General features: G+C 39.0%; 2 protein-coding genes across 2 annotated transcripts in view; one reads left to right on the top strand and one right to left on the bottom strand.

Moving 5' to 3' along the window:
- LOC145997132 (putative aarF domain-containing protein kinase 2) overlaps positions 1-12,103 on the bottom strand; it is a 292,541-nt gene extending 280,438 nt beyond the window's left edge. Inside the window, exon 1 of the mRNA XM_083133767.1 lies at positions 11,892-12,103. The gene's annotated coding sequence lies outside the window, so the exon portion shown is untranslated. The remainder of the gene's footprint in view (positions 1-11,891) is intronic.
- The window catches only part of Cln7 (CLN7/MFS domain-containing 8), a 143,945-nt gene that overhangs the window by 64,976 nt on the left and 63,853 nt on the right, over positions 1-15,116 (top strand). The window contains exon 2 of the mRNA XM_083133771.1: positions 9,044-9,200. Coding sequence (XP_082989897.1) covers positions 9,044-9,200 — 157 coding nt within the window. The remainder of the gene's footprint in view (positions 1-9,043; positions 9,201-15,116) is intronic.

Genomic DNA, 15,116 nt, shown 5'->3' with positions numbered 1-15,116 from the left:
AAATTAAAGGCGTATAGCCAACTACAAAGATTAATTCACTGATTTCCATTCACTTGATCATACAAGTATAAGTTTCACTATGATATGGGATATGTCAATAATATGAATGTCCAATTTTGAATACAAGGAAATTAACCTATAGTCTAGTTATATCTATTAAATTAGTAAAAACAATAATACTTTAAGAAAGTTAAGAAGTAATGTAATGTATTTTGTAATAATAAGAAAAAGTTTTAAAGTTAATGTCCATTAATGGAAAATGTGACACAAATAATCTTCTATAAAACAAATGTTACATTAGCAAGCTCTGTAGTGTGGTTCTAAATTTAGATGTATTTTTATTCTTGAGGAGATAGATAATACAGAAGTAGGCAAACTGTCCATCGCTTTTTTCATATTTTTTTGTTCTACATCCTGTGTTGTTTTAAATAATGGAAAGCAGATGTTGTCTTCTGTTTATTTCAATTTGTGATCACCAGATTGGGAAAAACAGACTGGAGGGAAATGGTGATGGGCAATTCGCCTACCATTTCTTTTGCCATTGGTGTACAATTCTCTCTCGTTTTTCCCTACATATTCACATAAAGCAATAAAAATACGAACTTCTAACTTTTCATTCTATTTTGGTTATTTATTAAACTGTACGTGTTTGCATTTATATTTGATAAATTTACTTTGTTTGCTCTTCCGGCCATTTAAGTCAATTGGGATGATGATGAAGTGATAAAATAGATGAATGACCAATCACAGTTCACCTTACTTATGAGAGCAACCACAAGAAAAAGAACCTTCGTCGAAAAGTCCCCGCACAACTTCCTCCTCTTCCGTTCAACTCGGGCTATAAGAGAGCATGCTCCACTCTCCCCCTCCCCTCCACACTAGAGTACGGTGCACAGGAGTCGCGAGTCTGGGCAGGTTTATTTGCTTGTGGTTCCACTATAATAGTAATATAAAAATGTACACTCACCTCACTTAGTTCTCCGGCAGTTTGTTTCTTTATACATCATATTTGGACAAGATACAATTCAATCTATAGGTGTACACTGTATATAACACACCTTATTACTGACTTCCTTGACCCTGGATGTACAGGGACAAGGAAAACAAAGAAATGAGCACAATTTTCTCTTCGGAGAAGATATTGAACCTAAACCAAAACGAACACAAATAATGAACTCAACAATGTAAATTGATGAGATTTGGTAAATCATTTGATGAAGTGAACTAATTCTGACTGGACTAATCGCAAAGGACATAATCAGCTCAGATTCTATTACATCTTCATGGTATGTGACGTAAAGTTCCCGCCCAACCGTTTGACGGCGTTAGTGGTTATCGCATCTCCTTTTCCACAGCCTGTAGTACACATCCTCATCTAGATATTGTTCTTGTTCTGGTGTTTAATATCTGCATACTGCAACACTGTCGTTTTGTCATTTCACGTGACTTCACATTGAAGTGATGCATTCACTTGGCCGGTTAAACGTCATCGCACGCAAAAACTTCAACCGTTACCATGGTTTTGGGCCAGGGCTGTGGGTAGACTACATGTATGCATACTACATACAATTCAAATAGCCTACGAAAAGCAACATAAGTGTGTGGGGTTGATAGATGAAGTTTCACACCCACCTTGCAAAGTCCTGACTTTTCCAGATATTTTACGTAACTGTGTAATGATTTAACATTCTAAAAAAATAAGAGTTACACTTAAACTTTGTTAAGTTAATCAAATGAATCACGTTTGTTGAACATTTTTGAAAACAAATGAAAGAACCTTTTTTATAAGCAAAATTACCCAAAAAGGAAGATTGTTGGGAAGATAAAACGAAACGTGTTTCCGGTTACGAATTATGCCAAGCAAAAACCATTTAATTCCCCTGACTTTTCCAGGTTTTGAAAGCTTTTTTAAAAAAATAATTTGTTTCCAATGACCTCAGTCCTAACCTTGTTTTCCTGACTCCTTCAGTTGTCCATGACTGAAGGAAACGGCAGTGTGTCTGCTGGCATAATATTGTTTCTATGGCGTGTTTTCGCTTTTAGAATCTTATTCGACAGTAAAAATAAATGCCAGTGGCAACCAAGAAGCTATTAAATGGGGTTGCATACATGTGGGATAGAAAATGCCATTTTCAACGGCTCGTAGGATCAAATTTTTTGGCCTTCATGTCCTCTGCACACTTTGAAAGTTGTCTGTTGTACGGTCACACCACTGTTCAAGACTATTACAAGTAGAAGAGAAGAAAAGTTGCAGTAAAACAAATTCCGATTGACAGAATTTCGTAAATAATAATGTACTTAATTTCTTGAGTGTTTTGGACAAATAACAATATATGTTAAAAGTACTTCAGGCAATATTTTGCCCCAATAATCTAGCAACGATTTTGCTGTGAAGTGGATTTTCCTATTTACATAATATTAATTAACACTAAGCCATTGAGTGCCAGAATGGACATCAGTTGCAGAAAACCCCTGATGAAGAAAGAAAACTTTTTTTTTATCCTTCTGCTCAGTGGTGGCGAAAAGGGATCAAAGACCTTGCGGTGCGTGTGGAGGGCTAAATGCCCCTTTTGGTTTTGTATTGCAGTCATTGAGGAACCTTTCTTCCATAATGTAAAGAGTATAGAAAATTCCCCTCTATTCTAATTATGTGACACATTAGAGACACTGTAAAAGAAGAAACCATTCACCAATCAAAGGGTTCCTTCCTATTTGTCGAATGTAAAACAACTGCTTTGACTCATACAAAGTTCAGACAATTTTAAAAATGTACACAGTATTCTACAGAAAGTCCTACATAACCAGTACAATGTCTGTAGTGACGCAAGAGTCTTTCTTCCCTTATAGCAAGTAGTGTCCGAATCGAGACGAAAAAGTCGGGACATGGATTAAAAGGAATGGACTGTTCCGACTAAATCGGAACGTCTGATAGCCTTGCATCAATGGTTATAGAACTAAAATAGCCCAATATTGCAGACTGCAGACTTCTAGAGCCTGTCTCTGTCCAGAAACAACCTATTCATTTATGCGGAAGGACAAAATCAAAATTCATGGAAAATTTGAAAAACCGTCAACGTAATTTTCGTAGGTTTTGATACGCTCAAATTATTTTTTTCATGGCTCGAGGGGGGGGGCATGCCCCCCCTTGGACACGGGTCTGGTTTGTGGGTAATCGTGTTAACATCGCGTTACCGAAGCTATAGCAGTAACTGTACCGCATTACTTTGAAAGAGGTCCCGGATTTGATACCCGGTGGAGGCACATAGTGGTTTGGATCCCACTTTAAACTGTAGGTTCAGTCCCGATTAGCCTTACTGTGCATAAAGTGGACTTAAAACCAATTCAATCAATTCATTCATTACTTTGAAAGTAATGATCTTCCGTTACTTTAGTTGCGTGGCTAATTTATTAGCTTTAGCTACAATAAAGCTGATATCTTAAAAGTGAAGATTGGTGATTTTTTTAGAAATCATTAGTACCATGAGTGATGAGAGTTTAGTTATGTGTGTGTTGGGATTGTAGTCAGTGACGTGGGAGGTGTTTGAACGTGGTGTCACGGACCTGACTTGAGACGAAACTTGGGTGGGGGTGTGGAATCGAACTTTGGGCTTAACTTAGCGGGCGGTTAGAATCAAAAACTTTTTATTCCACAAAAATGGCTTCCAGGACTATTTTGCTAACTAACTGTTACATATGCGAAATCATAAAAATTACTCATTACTTTCCTTCTCAGGCCCTAGGAGATTAACGAAAGTACCATTAACTTGTAAACTTTAATAAACCTGAAAATTTGGGAGGGGGGGGGGCAAATGATCTAACTAATAAACTAACGATTTCTATTGGCTAACCACGTTATTTAGTGCTTAGATAACCACATTTCTAATTCATCAATACAAAAAACTAATCGTATCAGTTTCATTTTAAGTCATTATTGAATAGTAGGGTTAAGTAATTATCAGGATGCGATAAGTCGATCGGCCTGCCACCTGGAGGACAGTTCGAAACGAGAATGTTCATGTACGCAAAGACCCTCGAACTTTTCCTTCGTAGCAAAGTTGGAATCTTTTGCAACTGACGAGAGTGAGTTGATTTATAGGTTGCGATTACGACTTGTTTACGCAAACAGGAATCACAAGTGAGAGGTGCACTGATTAGTACAGTTTGTTGTAAGCCGATAAAAGACGTTAACATAAGTAGAAGGGTCACTCGGAAGTCGGAACAATTGAATGCTAGCAATCTCTCAAAGCATAAAATGCTGTTGAAACGGGGAGTTCGTGTTTCACACAATTATTTCGGTTCTTACGATATCTACTAAGTCGTCTATAATGTGAGCAAAGTGCAAGGAATTTCACGTGATAATTTTGTTTAATCAACATGTTAGCAGCGTTGCCAACCGTAGGGATATGTCCCTACACGTAGAACTTTCTATTTAGTATGAAAAGCATGAACGTGCAACTGTGTTGTCTAGTGACGAAGCCTGAAATTAACATCTCTGTATTTTTACCATGGGTGGCCATTGGGGTTCGTTGATCGTTAGCCAGTCTGGCGCGGACGTTGATACCAGTAAGATCCGTGTGATCGTGAACAAAGTATTTTAGGCTCACGAGTACAAATTGAGTTAATTATTTGTATCAAGTGTAATGAAACTAAAGGAAATAGTGCCGAGTCTGCAATTGGAAGAAGCCTCTTATTACTACATGTTCGTTTGTAAAAGAAAAATTCATCTCTCGCGAGCAGAAAAAGAACTAACGTTCAACATATAATTTCTGCCAGAATATTTAAAATATGTCTATGGAATACAGCCAGCATATTTTACGAACGATCGTCGGAATTAAAGGAAAATTTAAGACATTCGATTGGATTTTCGTAATCATCAAGATTTATCCCCGCCCCCTCCCTCTAAGTCCCTCAATGTGTTTTCGTGCTTTAGTGTTAAGCGAATTTACAAATCACGCCAAGGAAGTTAGCAGCCGGTGTGGTGAAATTAATAATGTATATTAAAGATAATGCAATATCTTGCAGCAATTAATTATAATAATAATTGCTGTAGAAATACACTCATTTTCATATGAAGGACAAATTTTGTCACCTTTTCCTGTTTTCAAAGCAGATAAAACTTATCGAAAATTTTATTTTGATATTTTCACACAGAACTAACCCCTTAAAACGCATATAATCTCATTTCCACAATGGGGTCACAAATTTCATTTTTATACAAAAGAAGAAAGAAATAAAGTACGTAGATAGTGTCATGCCAAGTGTTGAAGGCAGGGCACAATTGGTTACTGAAAATTGTGTAAGGCGTAAAAAATTGTTATGAAATATTATTGTATCTCAACAAATGTAAACCGGAAGCTGACGTCTCAAAAACCGTTGATGTCAGGTGCCTGGGCCTTAATATTTTATTAACAATACCAAACTTCAGTCTGTCTACTGTATACTATACAATACGCTAAAAATTAAAAGTTCATCATTAAACAGCTAACTGGTTAATAAAAAAAAATCAATATGAAATCACCTTTTACGTTTACATGGTCCCATAAACCCGGGATAGCAATCACAAACTTTATTCCTTTACTTTCACCAAAGGTCCAGCCGAGCATTTGTGGATGTGCGAATAAGCTTTTAGCAACAGCTGGGAAGTGATTCCTACTGCAATAAACACGCGGCTGCAACTTCCTATTCTATTCACAGGCTCAATCTCAATATTGCATGTAATAGGGTGAATATATTAGAGTTGATGACATGGAAACACAAGGACGCATTACGCACGTTGGATTGCTCCTTACATAGGTCACGCAGCGACATTGAGTTATTCACAAACACAACAAGACGTAATGACGCCAACTCCATTTCAGAGATCATGAAACAGTGTTGCCATCGTACTTTAAAAAATAAACTCGCATGCATGTTTGGAGTTAGAACGAATTTTTAAGTTGGTAATCTGTGATGTCCTTTTCGCTCACAGAAATATAGTACCAGACCGGAAAAAAGTGTGTTTCGGCTGCAAATGGAAAAATCTTTAATATTGGCCACTCCACCGGCGGCATGCCCAGTGGGAGGAGGGTTTGTGGAAGGTTATCCCCCGCTTATTTGCCGGGTAGAATGTCCAATAAGTGAAATATTACATATGGAACTGGCATCTCATCAAGATTATCCAGCGTGCAAGTTGCGAAGCCAAAGGTCCTAGGTTCGAATCTTAGGTAGGGTATGATGCATGCTTCACTATGTTTGTCCTTTATGCAATTCAACAACTCTCCAGTCATCCTTATCGTCGCGATTGATCTATAGAGATAGAATAGTGGCTTGAAACAAAAATATTAAAAGGTGTCAATAATCCCCCATTACCATTATAAGCTCCCTTATGCACTCCTGCCGGACCCTGTGGCCGAGTGGTTAGCACATCGCGCTCCGACGCCAAGGGTCCCGGGTTCGAATCTCGTTCGGGCTTGGTTGTTTGTGAATGTCCATTCATCAATTTCATCACTCATCCCCATCTTCGCAAATTAGCCAAGAGGCACAAAACGCGAAGTAAACTAAATCAATCAATTTTGCACTTCTCTCTCCTCTGAAAGAGAACACTACCATATTACATACAGACAATACCTCCTCTTTCCCAACTGGTGTAAAAGAAAACATTAATTGCTAATACAAAATACGAACTTCGCGTTTTAACCACAGAGGTTATTCATTCTAAAGGGGGCGCTCAGACTGGACCGTTTTCTCAATGGTGTGCATTGGAACCACTATCGCTCGCTTGTTTTCGTTCGAGTCTCCCACCCTCGAGCGTTTACAATGGATATCATTTTAATGTGACAACAATCATAGACACCTATATGTAAAATATCCGCCTTCGTAGTTTCGGCCCACAATCATCTGTTTCATTTTGATGTATCACTGTGTGTTGGTAACATGGACTAAACCTCATTTTACGTAACATGCTTAAGTTTCAATTTCACTGCGTCTTTCACCTCACGATTCATATTTGAGGGTCCACTATCAAATACAAATTACTGTTATACGTGAGGCTGGCTTCGAGCGTAAACCGCTCGTTTGGCCTGTTCGAGCGTTATTCGCTCGAGCGAAGCAGCTCTCAATTCCGTACGCTATCTAGCGTCGTCTGTATGAACTATTTGGCGCTGGAACGAAATAATAATAATAAAATCGCCTTTATTTGAGCGGGCGTGTTTCGGCCTCTAGGGCCGTTCTTACAACAGACCCTTGTCTGGAAGATTAATACAATGGAATAAAGAGTGTACATTGAGAAAAAAATAAAAATAAAAACATGAAAAGGATTACATATCAATACAAATAAGAACAATTAAATATATAGGTATATACGCGTATATGTATAGATAATGAAAAAGAAAAACAGATTTACCTATAAATTGTTGAACTTAGGTATCTAATTTTTGTTGTTTTTGTTTTAGTACATATACATAATACATATATATTCAGTAATCTGGAACAATGAAAAATATAATAATAATAATAATAATGAAGTTAAATAAAATAATGAAATTATAAGATTTATATGCACACACTCTCACTGCAGCACTCTAGTGTGCATCGTGTCACCTCAGTCTGTTTTTCGCACATGCGAGGTGAAGGGTCCCGTGTCGCTTGTGGCTTCGATGTGAAAGCTCCCAAATATTTGAAGTTAGTGTAAATGGTGTAACATTAATATACTTAATCTAAACCAATGCAGGTGAACATGTTTACTTCATATTCCACGATGTTTCAGAAGTATTTAGACAAGAATTCAGGTGTACATTTTTACTTTCAAATGCAGTATTCACAGTAAATACGATTTATTTGCAAGCATCGACAGAAATATGGAATTCTTTCTTAAACGATTGCAAGCGAATTTTAAAATCACATTTGAAGGGCTCGGTATAACATGGTAAGTCACGTTTTGGTCATTTTTGAATTTCTTAAGCAGAAAGGTTATTAGAAGCTACGCTGTAGATAAATTGTTTTCGTGTTGTGATTACCAATTTCGTAAGGGTTCGATGAATACAATGCAAATTACGTGACATGGCATGGCATGATGCCAATTACACATGAAAATTGAAAATTTTTGCTTTGTAACTTAATAATAACCAAAGCGTAACTTACTTTACATTTCACAAAAATCAACATAGTCGAAGAGTCAGCATCATATAGACCTCCTGCACTTATTGAACTTACAGCTAGCCGACCTTCGTGACGGAGTGGTTAGCACACAACGCGCTACGACGCCAGAGGTCCCGATTACAATCTCGACCTGGGCATAGGTATTATTGTTGAATGTCCCTTCATCAAATCATCCCTCATCCGCATCTTCGCGAATAGCCAAAAGTGGCAGAAAAGCGAAGTAAAATAAACCAAATCAATCAAAAACTTAGAGCCTTATACAGGGTGTACCAGAAGTGATAGTGCAAACTGAAACGGTGAAAAGTACACGATAGTAGAAGCAAAAAAAAGTCTCAGTAAACGTGAGGTCGCAAACGAACTACTTGCGAGATAATTGCGAATGTATGGTTATCATCTGCCACTGACTTTATTGTTTGTACACATCATATGCTTTTCACGTGAGGTGCCATAGTCCTGCTTAGTAACAAATAACAGAATTGAAAGGTTCATCTCCCTAGACATTACTGTTGCTTTCATTATCAAGGATTATGGTTACATGTGCGGCAGTGTACAGTTTTAGACAAAGAAAACTCTGAGTGCGCAAGGAGACAAGCCTGGGTTGTAACTATACAATTGAAAGTCAATGGGATCGTTACAACTCAGAACTGTCCGTGACTGTACAAAGAATCAAGTCAGTGGCGAATCGTAACCATACATTCGCAATTATCTCTCGCGTGTTACTTTTTGTTTCTACTATCGGGTACTTTTCACCGTTTCAGTTTGCGACATCACTTCTGGTACACCCTGTATGTGGCTGTTTATACATCACTTGCATTCACTACACGGAGGTTAAAGAGGGGGGTTAATCATTAGACTAACGTGTCATTTCAAGTGCAAACTGTAAAATAAATTTCTTGTTTCTTTTCAGCAAAAGCAAAGAGAAAGCCGAGCTCACAGAGTCACTGGAGACGCCGGCAGAAACGAGGTTAAGGCAATGCTCTCTGAAGATCATTTACTTCACGATGTTCATGATGTCCTTAGGCTTCAGTATCATCATAACTGGAGTCTGGCCGTACCTCGTCCAGGTTAGTCTTACAAATACATCATCTTCAATATTTCTTCTTCACACTGTGGTTCAAAATAGGTAGTGATTGCTGCTACAACTGTTTTAAGCATTGTCATTGGCTGGTATCTTTTTAGAGTGTATGGAATGCGTTCGTTGTTAGGTTTAGCTGGTTGGGCTTGGTTCTCTTAGAAGAAGACGACGACGAAAAATAGTTGTAGCAGCAATACAGACCTTCAAAATAAGCACAAACAATTTCATGTATTCAAGGAGAGTGAATAACAGATGAGTCGAACGATGATAATGAGCAGACATTGGTTTACGAGCGATGGCGTCACTTGGGACTACATAGGTCTCTTAGAAGAGATAGAGATAAGCACAACCACACCTCAACAGTGTTTCTTAGTTGCGAAATGTGAAGTATAGTGTTCATGTATACGTATAAGGGGACTATTTTTAATCAAAATGAAGTTTGTAACTTGTGCCAATATGATTATGAATAAACAATTTAAGTGATTTGTACGACTAATTTCATACGCATTTCTGCCATATATTTTATTTCAACAAAATACTTCATCTGTCCGAGTCTTCATCAGGTGAGATAACGGATGCTTAGTTTAAGCAATAATAATGTATTTTATGTAAAATATTTTTTTATTGTACGTTTTCCTTCTCCCCTTACTTCTGCCAAGTGTAAATTTCTCCGTCCTATATGCTCATATAAAAAAGAAAGAAAACAGGTTTGAATGGCGTCCTCTGTGCATGGGGCCCTACGCTTCAGCCCCCTTTGCCTACCCCTCGCTACGGGCCTATGTTATACGTTTGTATAATAAGCACGTTAATTTGAGAAATTCCTTTTTTGAAATGTGTTTTGAATTCCGAGAAATGGAAATAGAAGGGTATATCTAGAGCCCTTTCGAAATTTTCTGTCTAGTCCCTTGACTTCCCAAACAGCACATATCGGGTGAAAATAGGAAGGCGAAGGAAGCTCTGAAATTTCTCCCCCTTCAATTGAAACGCTGCGTGGGAAGGTTGTCAGTTGCGTACATTGTGACAGGTCATTGTTCGATCAGCTGCTAGTCCAAGGTTGCATAGAGGCTTGAAAGCGGCACCCCCCACATTCCTCCTAGTCAAAGAGGAAGTGATTTCGTTAATTGGTTTCAGTCAATAGCCGGAACGTCAACCACTAAAGAATAGACAAGAGTAGTAAATGCTACTATTCTAAATATTATGGTATGTGCATGTACACACACACACACACAATTTTTTTTCGTTAAAATGAAATGTTTCTTTTTAGTATTATTCACACACGGCAGATGAAGAGCACTGATTATTATTATTATTGTTGTTGTTGTATCCAAAGTAGATACGCATATAAACACAAGATCTATGACGTCTGCCATTTCAGGAAATTAGGTTCTCATTTACATCTGAAACGAATTGCACTGACCATTTTTCTTTCTTTCTATATTTCCGGACCTCCCACCGATAGGAGACAAATTTATTACAAGAACTCTCTCTTTTCCTCTTCATCTATTGTTTACAAGAATTAATGTAACAAAGGAAGAACGAATGTTCATATATTATACATATTTTGAAAGCTCATTTAATTATCTTTTTGATCATGTAGTTAATGTAGTTACATGTAAAAAGATTTTTTGTGTTAAAGCGACGGTCCCTATTTTTGTTTAAGAACGTGGTCCAGAAGCGAGTTCCTAAGGTGATCGATCCATGGGTGATTTGGTTTATTTTACTTCGCTTTTCTGCCACTTTTGGCTAATCGTGAAGATGAGTGATGATATGATGAAACTGATGAAGGGACACTCACAAAGAACACCCATGCCTGGATTCGAACCTGGGATCCCTGGCGTCGTAGAGGCTGTGCTAACCACTTCGTCACGGAGGTCGGCTATTCGTCATTCATTACTCTATGTAATGCATGTCAACAATCAAAAGTTGGATACCGACAACTTTCTCTAATAAATTGTGGAAACACGAGTAAATATGTTTTCTTGAGCACAAGCAATATTTTCTAACTACAAGCTGTGGGCCACCGTTGGGACCCCTGTTCCCAAGGTGGCCCATACGTAACGCTTTGGTAGTTATTTTTTTAAAAAATAAACAGTTACAAGCAATTTTAGAAAATATTCATTTGGTACACGTTGTTAATTACGTAGTTATAGGAGTTAATTTTTAGATTTCAGAAATTTATCTCATTGGAAGTTTGTAAATTGATTGCCCTAGAGAAGCTTTACTATGGCCACCTTTGGTTCACCTACCTTACACGATTTCTTCCATCACAATGTTAATGGTGTTTCTGTATCATATTTAGGGAATTTTACAGCCTGGATGTGAAAGCATTGCTATTTATGGAGACTTTCATTACACTTCTGAACACCATTATTTTAAAAATCCATCTAAGGATATTACAAATTGAATAGTTGCGTAATGTCCGTAGCACGAAACCAACCGTCCGAGAGGCCGCTTTTACTTTGGCGCCCTTATCGCCTCTATAAATCAACCCAATTAAAACAGTACGCTGCATGTCAAATATACACTGGCATGGCATGTATAACAAACAATACATGACGAGCGAGTCTTCAGTAACCCACCCATTTACGTAAGTTATAGCGTGGAACGAATGTTAACCTTAGAGCACAGCAACAAACACACAAACAACTTAAATAACTTTGTAAGGTATGTAAATACTTACGTCTGCAATCTTCAACACATAATTTCCTTTGCAGTCTTAGGCGTCAAACTGAACTTGCGCGATTATCACTAAAAAGTAAGCATTTTTAAACTTGCGACCCAGCAGGGACTATCTGAAAGTTAAAACGCCACTATAATTCTAATAACATTGACTAGGAGCCACTGAAATACACAAACTATGCACTTAAAGCAGAATTCCAACCAGAACACGAACAGGTACATTCGAACCACCTCGCAATCTGGTAAGTTCCCACAACTGCCACTAGAGGGTGGTGCTGTCAAAATATCAAGATCGCTCGCAAAGAAAAATCCAGGAGAGAAGAGGTGATCAAACTCAAGCTTACGTTCTGAAGCGCATTTTCAGTGGGAATTTTGTTTGAATTGTTGTTTTAAGTCCACTTTATGCACAGAGAGGCTAATCGGGACTAGACCTCCAGTTTAAACTGGGATCCGAACCACTATGTGCTTCCACAGGGCATCGAACCCCGGGACCCCTTGATTACAAGGTGACGACGTTACCACTACGCCATCGGGAAGGCCCCGATTTGATTTTTGTTATTTAGCGCCGCTTTTCTGCAACTTTTGGCTAATCGAGACGATGCGGATGAGTGATATGAAATTGAAAATGACACAAAGAGCACTCATGGTCGGGTCTGGATTCGAACCCGGGACCTCTGGCGTCGTAACGGTCCACGGAGATCGGTGTCAGATTTACGAGACAATACGAGTCTTGGTTTTGGGTTTGGGTAATTACTAATTATATTTATATATCTACGTTTTCCAAAGATTCGCCCTTCCCACAGCGTGTCACATTCCTCATAAGGTAACATAATAAAGATGTCTTATTATTCTTTTACTGAAAGTCACTCTTTTTTTTAGCTTAACTGAACACTTTACCTGATCTGCCCCTCCAAATTCTTCCATTTCTTCATGTAACGGATGAACATGGTAGCAGGTGACGTGGAACCAGCTAAAGTGAATGAATTCTAAGGAAATATATTGCGATTCCCCCTTCCCCCGGGGTGTAAGGGGTAACCCTTGTTCGAGACACCCAAATGTCAACCTCACTTCCACGTATGCACACCCTGGACTCATAGGCGTAGTTTTGTCCGTCCACTTGCGGGTTGGGGGGGCTAACATTATTCATGTTTTTATCCATTACGAAAATCATCATTACCATTCTCCATGGGAAAGAGGTCATCCCCACAGTATCTTATCCAAACGAAATGGGATTGCGTTTATGTCGAATGTTACTTTATGAAAGGAATAAATACACTATTACAGATGGTTGCAAATTTATTAAAGAACACACGCCTTTTTTAGGATAAAGAAGGTATATTTTTAGTCTGTTATTATTGGATACCCAGTGCTCATGCTAATGAACATTATAATGCTGCAAGGCAAAGCAATTAGATCCGTGGAAAAAACTAAGATGCTACACAAATTATATAATTGCCTTATGTAAGTGCTCTATTTTGCTCTTATGCATAAATTCCTTCGGAATTCTTTGTGATCCGCTCCCTTTCTATGTTCAATGTTTATTTTTCCTTAATTATTTTATGCATATGCCGCATGCGTTTAGGGGGGCTAATGCCACGCTCTGGGGGCTTAGCCTCCCTAGCCCCTACCTAACTACGTCGATGCCTGGACTCATGGCCAGTATAATCCTCCATGGGTCCCATGTTGCGTGCTGTTCTTTCCTCCATCACAATTCATCCTCATCTTCGCGATTAGCCAAAAGTGGCAGAAAAGCGAAAGTAAAATAAAGTAACTCAACCAACCCCTTCCTCCCGTTTCGTCGGACATATTGCTGTAGTGTAAACTTTTTTTTACATATGTTTTAGAAAAGTATATATATTTAATTATTTTAGGTTTTTTGATATGTTTAACGACACACATTTTTACGCCAACCTCCGTGGCGGAGTGGTTAGCACACCGCGCTACGAAGCCAGGGGTCCCGGAGTCTAATCCCGGCCGGCCATGGGTATCCTTGGTGAGTGTCCCTTCATCAATTTCAGCATCCTTATCTCCGAAAGTGGCAGAAAAGCGAAGTAAAATATACAACCAATCAATCAAACTATTACTATTACATCTTGTAAAAATGTGCGAAATGTAGCCGTAATATTAACAAATGTACCTGGTTGCACATTAAAAATTTTCACGTAAAACTGCCTCTCCCTCCCTCCCCTTTAGCCACAAAAAAATGTCCACGCCTTTTTTTGCCCAGTCTTCAAATTTTCACATTAGTGATAATTATAAGAGTTTGGCAACCCTGCATCAAACCAAATGCTCTCGAGCACTTGTTGAGTTGAAAGCAGGCTTTGGGATTGTGGGCACGTTCTAATACCATTATCTAACATGGACTCTGATCTTATTTGCGCCCAATGCATTCGTCTTCTTCTTTCTCTTTTTGTTGAATGTTCTATCTGATTGCGAATCGCTTCCAGACAATCGAGACAGCCAGGAGCAGATCGAGATAAAATATTCACTCGGTCGAAGTGGAATTTTGATTCTCCCTCTTATTTCAAACTTCACAACACCCATAACCTCTTTGGCGAAGTCGTTGTTCTTTGGAAACATTGTCCTTTGGCGACGTCATTGACTTTAGGAGACACTGTCCTTTGGCGACGTCGTTGTTCTTCGGAGACACTGTCCTTTGGCGACGTCGTTGTCTTTCGGAGACATTGTCCTTTGGCGACGTCGTTGTCCTTCGGAGACACTGTCCTTTGGCGACGTCATTGACTTTAGGAGACACTGTCCTTTGGCGACGTCGTTGTCCTTCGGAGACACTGTCCTTTGGCGACGTCGTTGTCCTTCGGAGACACTGTCCTTTGGCGACGTCATTGACTTTAGGAGACACTGTCCTTTGGCGACGTCGTTGTCCTTCGGAGACACTGTCCTTTCGCGACGTCGTTGTCCTTCGGAGACACTTTCTTTTGGCGACGTCGTTGTTCTTTGGAAACACTGTCCTTTGGCGACGTCGTTGCCTTTCGGAGACACTGTCCTTTGGCGACGTCGTTGTTCTTCGGAGACACTGTCCTTTGGCGACGTCGTTGTCTTTCGGAGACACTGTCTTTTGGCGACGTCGTTGCCCTTCAGAGACACTGTCCTTTGGCGACGTCGTTGTCTTTCGGAGACACTGTCCTTTGGCAACGTCGTTGTCCTTCGGAGACACTGTTTTTTGGTGACGTCATTGACTTTAGGAGACACTGTCCTTTGGCGACGT

Source organism: Lepisma saccharinum, chromosome 13 (genome assembly GCF_977018435.1).
Source record: "Lepisma saccharinum chromosome 13, izLepSacc3.1, whole genome shotgun sequence".
In the NCBI taxonomy this organism is placed as follows: domain Eukaryota; kingdom Metazoa; phylum Arthropoda; class Insecta; order Zygentoma; family Lepismatidae; genus Lepisma; species Lepisma saccharinum.
This window is presented reverse-complemented; position numbering and strand designations above follow the sequence as displayed.